Below are 12261 nucleotides of genomic sequence, written 5' to 3'. Positions count from 1 at the left end.
AGCCTCCGGAGTAGCTGGGACTACAGGTGCCCGCCACCATGCCCAGCTAATTTTTGTTTTTAGTAGAGATGGAGTTTCACCATGTTGGCCAGGATGGTCTTGATCTATTGACCTCATGATTCGCCTGCTGTGAGCCACCGTACCCTGCCTTAAAGTTTATTCTTTGTAAAGACAGGGTCTTCCTGTGTTGCCCAGGCTGGTCTTGAACTCCTGGTCTCAAGCGATTATCCCATCTCAGCCTCCCAAAGTGCCGGAATTACAGACATGAACCACTATGTCTAGCCTCTATTATAATATTAAACACTTAGGTTTTTCTTTTTATCTTTCTCTGATTTTATTATCTGAAATTCTTAGGGATCTAATTCTTGCTCATGGTAGATTGTTTTCTCCCGTGTTGAAAAATTTGTGATTTTGAATTCATCCTGAAGAGAGCTTTATTTGCATGAGTGTAAAGGATGAAAATTCTAGGCCGGGTGCGGTGGCTCATGCCTGTAATCACAGCACTTTGGGAGGCTGAGGCAGGCGGATGATATCAGGAGTTTGAGACCAGCCTGACCAACATAGTGGAACCCTTTCTCTACTAAAAATACAAAAAATTAATTGGGTGTGGTGGTGGGCGCCTGTAATCCTAGCTACTTGGGAGGGTGAGGCAGGAGAATAGCTTGAAGCTGGGAGGTGGAGGTTGCAGTGAGCCATGATTGCGCCACTGCACTCCAGCCTGGTGGACAGTGCAAGACTCCATCTCAAAAAAAAAAAAAAAAAAAAAATTCTAAAGACTTAATTTCCCCTCCCCAACTGAAACAGGTGGAGACAGGCAAACTTCCTTATCTGCTACGTTGGGGAATGGATTTTTTTCCTGGTCCACCGTTTGGAAGATGTTTCCCTTCCAAGTTTCAGCTTTATGCAGGGATCTCCGTTCTAGCTCTCCCTCTGGGTCAGGCCCGGAGCTGAACTGCCCATTCTTGCAATGTGCAGCCTCCAGTCTGGAGGGTTCCCAGACTGGCCTATGCTAGGCCACCCATGGGCCTACCTTGCCTCATGCTTATTTAGGCTCCTCTTCCTCGTTGACCCTTGAAGATATTCCTTACTTTCCTCCCAGATGAACTGTGCATTTAAAAAATATTTGTTGTATTTAGCACAGCAGTGTAAAGGTATGTTGTAATGAGAGGGTTTTCAGATTAGTTTTTTTTAAAAAGCTAGAAGTGGAAATCCCGATGGCCTTTTTTTTTTCCTCCGTGAGACGGAGTCTCACTCTGTCACCCAGGTTGGAGTGCAGTGGTGAGATCTCGGCTGACTGCAAGCTCTGCCTTCCGGGTTCACACCATTCTCCTGCCTCAGCCTCCCGAGTAGCTGGGACTACAGGTGCCCACGACCACGCCCGGCTAATTTTTTGTATTTTTAGTAGAGACCGGGTTTCACCGTGTTAGCCAGGATGGTCTCGATCTCCTGACCTCGTGATCGCCTGCCTTGGCCTCCCAAAGTGCTGGGATTACAGGTGTGAGCCACCATGCCTGCCCCCCCCCATGGCCTTTTTTACTGTCTCATGCTGATTCTGCCTCTTGTGCCATTTTTCTTCCTTGGGAGTGTGCATCTCTCTTCTGGGGCGGTAAAGGGAGTGGTGGAGTGCGAGGTATGTGGGAAGGGAGGAGGTTGGAACCTAGTGGTTTCTCAGTCTTAGGGCAGGGGGGTATCATGGAGAAGCAGTGAGGAGGTCTTCCATACCCAGACATGCCTCAGGGTGCTCGTCTCAGTGCCTGGAATCCCAGCATGAGAGTCACCTTCCCCCCACCCCTGCCCATTTCATCAGTTACTTATTTTAGTAGGAATTAGTTTAGCAGATGTTGAGAATTAGGCTTTTGGGAATGGGAGGCTGGGAAGAATGTGTGTGTGTATGTGTGTATATAAGGACAGGGTACCAGAAGTGGCTGGAAGCGTCCTTGAGAATTAGAATTATTAGAATGTAGAAACAGTAAAAGTGTTAGACTCAAACCATCGCTCCCCACCTTCATTTTACAAAGGCCTAGGCTTGTGGCCAAGACCTTCATCTTTAACCGGTCCATTCAACCCTGGCCAGGACCCAAGTGGACTGTTTTTGTCAGGGCCAGGACCGGATCCTTCATACCTGGGGTGCATAGGAAGTGTTAGTGCTCCCCTTCCTCCAAACACAGCAGCAAAGTTGGCTCAGGTTGAGGTGTTTTTCCCAACTTCCCTGGAGCCCAGCCCTGGAAGCTGAATCAGGAAGCTGTTTTGTTCTAGTGTGACTCCCCGCAGCCTGTATCAGCCTGCCCTGAGGCAACCAGCATTCCTGGTTAATCCCGCCCAGGTGGGGCACTCTAGGAAGACCAGGGATCAAGTGTGGGGGTGTAGGAGTGGGGGGGTGTTTAGGGAGGGCAAGGCAGTTCATTAAGGCAGCTGCCAGGAGGTCTCCCTCCAAACTCTACAAAGCTTTATCAGCTTGGAGGTACTTCTAATACCATTTCCTTTCATTGTTCCCTTTTGGTAATTAAAAGGAGGCCAGTCCCCAGTTGTGGCAGCTCACAGCTATTGTGGTGGGAAAGGAGGGTGGTTGGTGGATGTCACAGCTTGGGCTTTATCTTCCCCAGCAGTGGGAACTCCACAGCCCCTGGGCTACTTAACAGCAAGACAGTCCGGAGCTGTAGCAGACCTGATTGAGCCTTTGCAGCAGCTAGGAGCATGGCTTAGGGTGGGAGGCACCATTGTCCAGCGGCTGAGTTTCCCAAGGACCTTGGAGATACCCGCAGCCCTCATTGCAGGGGAAGGTATGGCCTTTGGAAGGAGAGCTGGCTCAGTTGTGGGAGGAAGATGCAGGACTGACTGATCCCTGCTCCTGGGGAGCTGGGGTTCTCTGTCCCTGGACTGGAAGGGCTTTGTTTGGAGGGGTAATTCAGTTCAGCCAGGGGTGATCCTAATACTCCCTCCTCCACTTGCCTCTGAGGGTCCTAGGCCTGCTTTTTCTTCATGCAGTGGGTTTTACTGTTTCATAGTACTTCACTCGAGTTGGAATGAGCTTTGTCCTCACCTGTGATAACTTTCTGGGAGCAGCTGAATGTACCTGAGTGTTAGGACTGGGAGGGGACACTTGCTTGGAGACCAAGACCTGGCCGTAACTGACATCTCAGTGTTCCTTCCACAGATATATCACATATTGGCTTTATTTCACCTTTGGCTGGATGGGACCTTAGGTAGGAAAGGAGTCGCCCCCAGTGAATCTCAGGCGACAGATTCTGCATTTCATTTAACCACCTTTCCCAGAGGAGAGGGCTACAGCAGGGGCTCTAAGGGACTTGGGGTATGCTGTGCCAGCCAGGGTTAATTGTCCCTCTCTTGGGGGTCACACAGTAGGGAAGTCTACCTGCATCCAGGGCTGCTGGACTCCTGTCCATTTTTTCAGACGACCTCAGCAAACATTTGCTGGGCGTCTCCTGGTTGCTAAGCATCTTGCCAGGTGCTGGGGTTGGAGACAAGGGAGACAGCCCTTGCTCTTGTGAAGGCCCTCGTGGTACAGACTCGGGGGCCAACAAGCAAACCATCAAGTTAGCAGTTCCTGAGCATTCTCTGTCTGGGCTGCTGTGGTGGGCACAGAAGTGTAGGATGGTTCCTACTCGCCAGTTTGGATGCAGAGGCAGGAAGGAATGAGGTGTGTGTCAGCTCCCAGCTGCTTCAGGAGGCAGGGACATGAGAGAGGCCCAGCTGGCCTGGAGGGAAGGCAGGGTTTGCCTCCTGTCATGGGCCTGGGACTGCTGTCTGGAAAGGTGCCCACAAGTCCCAGCTCACAGCGATTGTCACCCTTGGGCCTGGCACTGGCCAGGGGTTTCTGGGGGTGGGTGGGCCAGAAGGCCATGTTCAAAGGGGAAAAAGGGGGTCATGAGGATCCAGCTTCTCTCCTGCTTCAAAGAAACGTTTTTGCTACTGCATGCCCTGACAGTCACCACACCAGCAGCCACCTACCTGGGCAGCAATGACCAGCTCACATCTCTTCCATCTCTGCAGATGATTCCTGCCAGATTGCCCGGGGTGCTGCTTGCTCTGGCCCTCGTCTTGCCAGGTAGGTACCAAAGGGCCTCCATTTCTCATTCCTGCCCTAGGGCCATCTGGAGTGACCCCTTTCTGGGAGTCAGCAGGTATGTCTGGAGCTCCCCTGTGTGCCTAGCCCCAACTTAGGCTCCCGCTGGTTGCTTCCTGTGAAGGTTCCGCAGAGTTCCTACCCTTGACTTGTATTGCAGAGACCAGTTACCTGCAAATGCCATCTCCTATTAAGACGCATAAAGGTGGCACAGAACTGCCCTATATTATGAGGCCACGGCATGAGGAAGAAGAAATCCAAGACTTGGATGGATTATTAGTTTTAGATGAGATTGTGGAGGTCACCTAGTTGAACCTCCCATGGTACAAATGAAGAGACCTGAGGGTCAGAGAGGAAAAATGACTACCCCAAAGTCTAGAGCCAAAATCAGAGGTCAGTCGTCGTGGGTCCCAGGCCAACACCCTTTCCACTGCACTGCATCACACTGCTGCCCTTCCCTTGCTAAGATTTTGAGCCTGTAAATGGTGGGAGGGGACTTTTGACCTTGGGTACTTACCACTTAGGTCTCTCCGGTCGGCAGCATCCAGTTGCTGCCTGCGGGTGAGTCTGGGGAAAAAAAAAATATACATTTGTCACACTCTCTGCATCTTCAGGTGGGTCTTTTGCCAGGAACCTAGAACGCTTAGAGATTTACTGCTGTATTTCCCCACCTGCCGACACACAGGCGCGCACACACAACCATGGTCAGTGAAGGAGTTAGCATGTGACGCTGGAGGAACTGACACTTCAGAGAGTTGTGTCAGGCACACCGTCTGATCTGTTTAAAATTTAACCTGCTCAAGATATACTAGACTTATGTACAAAGATGCTCATTGCAATCTATTTATAACATTAAAACATATGGAAATATGCTAGAAACCTAACAATAGAGGGCTGTACTATAGACATTGAGATGCAAAATATGATGCAGCCACTAAAAACCGCGTATTGGAAGTACATACAATAGCGTGATGAATGATTTACAATCTATTGAGAAATAAACAGGTTATAGGTAGTTTGCACAAGGTGGTCACCAATTTATGAAAAACCCACAGCTGTGTGTATGCTATAAAATGGAAAGATGAACATTGAAATGTTAATTCTAATCGCTAAATGTTGGGTTACAGATGGTTTTAACTTCTTTGTGTTTTCTTTTCTTTCCTCATTTTTGAGACAGTCTCTCTCACCCAGGTTGGAGTGCAGTGGTGCGATCTTGGCTCAGTGCAACCTCTGCCTCCCGGGCTCAAGTAATTTTCCTGCCTCAGCCTCACGAGTAGCTGGGATTACAGGTGCCCACCACCACACCCGGCTAGTTTTTGTATTTTTAGTAGAGACAGGGTTTCACTATGTTGGGCAGGCTGGTCTTGAACTCCTGACCTCAGGTGATCCACCCGCCTCGGCCTCCCAAAGTGCTGGGATTATAGGCATAAGCCACTGTGTCCGGCCAGCTTCTTTGTGTTTTCTTCTGTATGCTCCAAATTTTTAATAATGAACATGATGACATTTTAAATCAGTAAGTAAATGTCATTAAAACTAGTAGATTTCCTGAAAAACTGTTCCTTAGTTATTGCTGTGAGTCTGGGGTCGTATGTGGGAGCTGAAAGCAACAGCTTTAGTCCCATTTAGGATGGAAAATACCTCCGCACAGCCCAATATCTATCAGAGGCAGTCTAATTTCTATGAGGCCAGAGAGGTTTGAGCTGATGGTCCCAGTTGTGGCCTGGGATCACCAGCCCAACCTGTGGCCTCTTCCCCTCCAGGGACCCTTTGTGCAGAAGGGACTCGCGGCAGGTCATCCATGGCCCGATGCAGCCTCTTCGGAAGTGACTTCATCAACACCTTTGATGGGAGCATGTACAGCTTTGCGGGATACTGCAGTTATCTCCTGGCAGGGGACTGCCAGAAACGCTCCTTTTCGATTATTGGTGAGTTCTGGGCACTGCAGGGAGGAATCCAGAGTGCTGGCTGAGCTCAGCCCTGGTGTGGGGAGGCATTCCTGCTCTCGGAATAGTGTTTGAGCTAAAAGGTCACTGCTGAGAACAAGGAGAGGAACAGCCTTTCTGTGACATGTAACCCCTCTTGGCTTTCCCCGGGTCTCTTACCACGGGAGCCGCGTGGGATGAATGAAGAGATTCTTCATCCTCTCTGGTAGTTCACTGTGTCCATTGCTCTGGGTCCAGGCGATGCCCTGGGAACGCCACAGCATCAAGGCGAATGGTGAATTGGAGGAAGGTGCTTTGGAACATGTAAAACTCCTTGCCAAAGGGAAAACTCGTTTTCTTGGTGGCCTGTGGATCAGAACCTCAGCTTATGCTGAGGACTTCCTGTATTCCTGGAGAAGGGCTGGTCCTGTCCTTCCCATGTCCCTGTATCCCCACAACAGGCCTGGGATGTAGCTGTAGTCACCCCAGTTTTACCAATGGAGAACCAAGGCCCATGGAGGTTGCATCTTCCTTCCAAGGCCTGACAGAGAATAAAAGGTGGAGCTGAGGCCGGCGCAGTGGCGCATGCCTGTAACCCCAGCACTTCAGGAGGCCAAGGAGGGTGGATCACCTGAGGTCAAGAGTTTGAGACCAGCCTGACCAACATGGTGAAACCCCATCTCTACTAAAAATACAAAAATTAGCCAGGTGTGGTGGTGTGTGCCTGTAATTCCAGCTACTTGGGAGGCTGAGGCAGGAGAATCGCTTGAACCTGGTTGCAGTGAGCCAAGATACACCCTAGCCTGGGCGACATAGTGAGACTCCGTCTGGGGGGTAAAAAAAAAGTAGAGCTGGAATTTTGATCCCAGGCCTTTCAGGCTGACAGAACATTCCTCTGGACTAAGGAGAGAAGGACCCTCGCCGAGGTGGGGAGGGGCAGTGATGGATGATTATGGTTTGGTGACCTCCACATACTAAAAACCAATGTGTGCAGTGTGTGAGGGGAGGGATGCCGAAAAACCTAGCAAACGTGGGGGCCCCAGCCTTGGAACGGAGATGGCAAAGGACAGGCTCATGCTGTTAAAAGATATTCATGACACTTGTTAAAGCAACTAAGGAAGACTTTCAAGAGGGACTGCTGCCATGTGGGTTTTTGCAGAGAGGGGGAGAGAGAGGGCTCAAGTTTTTTTTTTTTTTTGTTTTTTGAGACAGTCTTGCTCTGCTGCCCAGGCTGGAGTGCAGTGGCACGATCTCGGCTCACTGCATGCTCCACCTCCTGGGTTCATGCCATTTTCTTGCCTCAGCCTCCTGAGTAGCTGGAACTACAGGTACCCACCACCACGCCTGGCTAATGTTTTATATTTTTTAGTAGAGACGGGGTTTTCACCGTGTTAGCCAGGATGGTCTCGATCTCCTGACCTCGTGATCCGCCCACCTTGGCCTCCCAAAGTGCTGGGATTACAGGCATGAGCCACCGCGCCCGGACAAGAGGGCTCGACTTTGAATACAACAAGGAAAAGTGAAGATTTAGGGCCAAGGAGGAGGCTGTAGGGGTCAGTGGTAGAAAATTACAAAGAGGAAACCTCAGAAGAGGGGATATTCTGGTTAACCCAGCTTGACAGGAGTCTTGCTGAAGTCAGGCAGTCTTGCTGATCACATATTGAGGGTGGCGGCATCTTTTCTAAATCGACTCAGCAGGATTCTTATTAAAACTGGACTGAGGCCAGGCGCGGTGGCTGAGCACCTGTAATCCCAGCACTTTGGAAGGCTGAGGTGGGTGGATCACGAGGTCAGAAGTTTGAGTTAAACCCGGTCTCTACTAAAGATACAAAAAATTAGCCGGGCATGGTGGTGCATGCCTGTAATCCCAGCCACTCGGGAGGTTGAGGCAGAGGTTGCAGTGAGTGAGATCGTGCCTTTGCACTCCAGCTTGGGCAACAGGGCGAGACTCCATCTCAAAAAAACAAAAACAAAAAAAACAACAAAAAAAATGGACTGAGCAGGCCAAGGACAGAGCCCAAGGCCAAGGCTTAATTTAAAAGAGGGCTCAGAAGCACCCACTCAAGTTTGGTCAAGGTGGGGGTCTTTGGCAACACCCAGACACTTACCTGAGATCTGGGCTGTAGGGCTCCTGGGATCATTGCCCCATCAGTCAGTGGGGACTGCTGCAGGGTCCTCTGTGTGCCCAGCACTGGGCTAGGCTCTGGCACCTGGCTGTAGCTATGAGCTCCCCCAATTCCTGGTCTCTCCTTGAGGCCATCTTTGCCAGCTGCCCTGACTCTGCTGGGAAACCTATCACATGTGACATCTGGGCACTGCCGTCCTTCCCACTCCTCTGTGAACTCCTCAGGGATAAGGAGCATGTCTCCCTCATCTGTTTCCTGGTGTTGAGCTCACTGGGTTCTCTGTTGTGCTGAAGATTATGTATTTTTTGAGACGGAGTCTTGCACTGTTGCCCAGGCTGGAGTGCAGTGGCGTGATCTTGGCTCACTGCAACCTCCACTTCCTGGGTTCAAGCAGTTCTCCTGCCTCAGCCTCCCAAGTAGCTGGGATTACAGGTGCCACCACGCTCGGCAAATTTTTGTATTTTTAGTAGAGATGGGGTTTCACCATATTGGCTAGGCTGGTCTCGAACTCCTGACCTTGGGTGATCCACCCGCCTCGGCCTCCCAAAGTGCTGGGATTACAGGCATAAGCCACCAGGCCTGGCCGGAAGATGTTTACAGAGTGTGTGTGAGCAGCCACGGGAAAGGAGCTTTGGATAACCAGAGGACAGGGGAGGGTGCTGCCTGCCATGGGGACAGCATGAGAAGTGGGGAGGCTGAAAGGGGCATGCGCTTCTGACGTGGAGCCCTGGGGAGGTCAGTGTAGCTGGAGCAGCAGTTGCCAAACTCCAGGCTGCATCAGGACCACTCGGAGGGCTGTGACAAACGGATCACTGGGCCCTGCCCCTGGAGTTCTGAGTCAGTAGATCTGGAAGAGGGCCTGAAAATTTCATTTCTAACAATTTCCCTGCTGCTGCTGCTGTTCTTAGAGTGGGTAACTAGACTTTGCGTGGGACTGGAGGAGAGTGGGCTGAGAGGCTCGGCCATCGGGTGAGGCTGCAGTGGAGGGTCTTGAAGTCTGATGGGGAATTTGAGTCCATTCTGCAGGCTGTGAGGAACTAGTGTAAGGCCTTGTGCAGCAGGGAAGTGGTGAGAGGAAACTGGTTTTTTGCCAGGATGGTCCTGAAAGGGAAAGAGGTGGTAGGTGGAGTGGCCTTGGCCGTTGTAACCAGGCAGGCAGTGAAAAGGCCAGAGATGCCCCAGGGCATGACAAATCAAGAAGGTCATCCTCAACACCAACGTGAGGGTCCCAAATTGATTGAGAGGCTGCAGCTGGGGAGGAACTGGAAGAGCAACTGGAGAGAACCCCCTACCCCTGCCCCTGGGAAGCTGAAGACTCATGCCCTTCCTACCTTGGGTGACCCCAGATTTTGTTTAAAGTAGATTTTCCCATTTTATAAATCACAGCAGAGCTGATACAGACCTCTACCTGTGATGGGTCTGGGGTTGTCAGTGGGAATGGAGGGTTAGAAGCGACCAGAGGAAGCCAGGTGCAATGGCTTACGCTTGTAATCCCAGCACTTTGGGAGGCCGAGGCAGGTGGATCACCTGAGGTTGGGAGATCGAGACCAGCCTGGCCACCATGGTGAAACCCCGTCTCTGCTAAAAATACAAAAATTAGTCTGTGTGGTGACATGCACCTGTAATCCCAGCTGCTCAGGAGGCTGAGGCAGGAGAATCACTTGAACCTGGAAGGTGGAGATTGTGGTGAGCTTATATTGTGCCACTGCACTCCAGCCTGGGCACAGACTGAGACTGTCTCAAAAAAAAAAAAAACACCAGAGGAAGATTTTGATGGAGACACTGCGGTGCCCGGCGTGGGGGCAGGGGCGGGGGGTGGATTGCTGTCTGGACTCCACAATCCGTTTGTTCAGCTCTGCTCTGGAGTCCCTGCCCTGAGGCGGGCTTGTAAACAACACGTACTAATACTTTAGTCCCAGGCACAGAGTTCATGTTTTGGGCTCAGAGAGCCAAGTTAGCATGTTGGAAAAGCTCCCAGCTCCCTTCCCCTATTTCAGCCCAACTCCAGACCCCTCCCCATGTCAGGGTCCCTGGTGGGGACATGTAGGGTATGCTGGTGTCTCTGGGCTGTCACCTCCTTCAGGAAGCCCTTTTGCCCATTCCACCCGTCCAGTACTGGGCTTATCAGCTTCTGCTCCCTTGTCGGTTTCCTTTCCACAGAACTGGGTGGCTCTGCCCCCAGCAGGAAATGGAAGCACAGATGGAGCCACAGCTGGCGTCGGAAAACCTGTGTTCTCCTCCGCTCTCCCTCTTCACTGAGTGTTCCGAGGGCAGTTATGCTCTGTTAGCCTCCAATTCCTCATCTCTCTTTTTTTTTTGAAATGGATTCTTGCTCTTGTCCAGGCTGGAAGGCTGGAGTGCAATGGCGTGACCTTGGCTCTCTGCAACCTCCCCCTCCCGGGTTCAAGTGATTCTCCTGCCTCAACCTCCCGAGTAGCTGGGATTACAGGCGTGCACCACCACACCCTGCTAATTTTGTTTTTAGTAGAGATGGGGTTTTTCCCATGTTGGTCAGGCTAGTCTCGAACTCCCGACCTCAGGTGATCTGCCCACCCAGGTCTCAGTTCCCCATCTTTAAAATGGAGATACCGTGAGCAAGGGAGATAGGTTATCTGAAGATGTGACTGCTTAGCCCAGCTGAGTTATTGGAAGCAGCCAGCTTAACATGGGGTGTTCACTTGGAATCGCTATGCAGAGATGGGGGCTGCTTGGCCCCCAGGCATTTCTGTGAGGTCAGGGTCACTTCAGTTGCATCTGTCCCTCATAATCCACACAGGTTTGCGCTAGAGGTCTGGCCTCTCAGGCCACCGTTTTCTGGGTTTCAGTGGCCACAGAGAAAGTTGAAGGGCCATGGAAGACCTGTCTACTTCAAAACCCCTCGGTGGGATTCCTCACCAGGTCACCATTTTCCTATAAACTACTTGTCCTTGTGAAGTGTCTATTTTCTGGGAGATTGTTTGCCTAAACAAGGTTACAGATCAAACATACTTTAAATTGGTTTTATTTTTACCGAAACCGTGCTGCTAATGCCATAGAGAATGGGTGGCTGTTTTGCCTGTTGGTGGTGGTGACAGGTTTGGGGGGTGTGGAAGAGGAACAATTGGGGGTGGGCTGGCACTGGTACGTCAGGGCAGCCAGGGGCCACTGGGTCAGGGGAGGGAGCCCAGGACTCGGGCCCTGCAGTTTCGGTTTCCGTGCACATACCCACCTTCTGTTCCATTGTTCTCCAATGACATCCTGTCTCCTTGACGGTAAATCGCACATCCACATTCCTCCCGAGTGCCTGTGGACCTTATTCATATCCTGGGTAAAGTGTTTATGTCTGCACATGAAGGGCCACCTGGTGCCAAGGCAAGGCCCCTGTCCTTGATCTTGTCTCCTGGTGAGGCAGGCTGCAGGGTTCGAGGCCAAGGTGACACGGCTCTTTGCCAGGCAGCGCAGAGGCCAGAGGGAGACCATGGGAGTCCTGGTTCCTGCTCTCTGTAGGGACTGCTCTTCCTAAGCTGCAGCTTGCAGGATCTGGCTCCCAAACCAGCCAAGACAGAGCCATCAACAACCAACAGCCTGCTGAGTCACTTCCCCTGCGGAGCCTTAGTTTCCGTGGCGTGGTCAGACCAGACCCCTGTTCTCAGTCTGGAGGGAGGGTCACCTGCACCAGAATCACAGGTGTAGAAGGTAGAGTGATGGAAATTCAGATAAGTGAGTTCTACCCTAAAGCCTAGTTCCATTTCCTGGCCTGCTTCTGAAAGTCCCAGGATTCCTTTCGCTCTAACACGTGGGTGAGGAGCTTACTCCTCACGCAGCGCCTTGATCACTGCGTTCCACAGGCCTGGTGGGAGCCTCTGGGAGAGCTTCGCTGGCTTGTCTTGCCTTGCCTCTTTGGGGTGACAGCCAGCCCCTCTTCCTAAGAGTTGTAGAAAGTGCTAACCTGGAGGTCTGTGGAGCACAGGGGTCTCTGCTGGGCTCACCGGCGATTTCTAATGGCTCGTTTTTCTAATGGCTTATTTTCCTAATGGCTGCACGTCATCTGATCCACCGAGTTCTGCATCGAGAGAATGAGGCAAATAAAAATGCAAGACTGATCTGGAGTTCTCCCTGCATTAGTGGTTAGCACAATCTAGAACATTCT

At 51.4% G+C, this 12261-nt stretch overlaps 1 protein-coding gene across 2 annotated transcripts in view; it reads left to right on the top strand.

Moving 5' to 3' along the window:
- The first annotated feature begins 2438 nt into the window (after positions 1-2438).
- The window catches only part of VWF (von Willebrand factor), a 198345-nt gene continuing 188522 nt past the window's right edge, over positions 2439-12261 (top strand). Inside the window, exons 1-3 of one of the 2 annotated variants that reach the window (XM_011982933.1) lie at positions 2439-2461; positions 4012-4066; positions 5845-6009. In XM_011982933.1, the coding sequence (XP_011838323.1) occupies positions 4012-4066; positions 5845-6009 (220 nt within the window). In that variant the 5' untranslated portion in view covers positions 2439-2461. Of the gene's footprint in view, positions 2462-2532; positions 2781-4011; positions 4067-5844; positions 6010-12261 lie in introns of those variants that run through there. The other variant, XM_011982932.1, reaches the window with a different exon arrangement.

This window comes from Mandrillus leucophaeus, unplaced genomic scaffold (genome assembly GCF_000951045.1).
Source record: "Mandrillus leucophaeus isolate KB7577 unplaced genomic scaffold, Mleu.le_1.0 Scaffold245, whole genome shotgun sequence".
Taxonomy (NCBI): domain Eukaryota; kingdom Metazoa; phylum Chordata; class Mammalia; order Primates; family Cercopithecidae; genus Mandrillus; species Mandrillus leucophaeus.
This window is presented reverse-complemented; position numbering and strand designations above follow the sequence as displayed.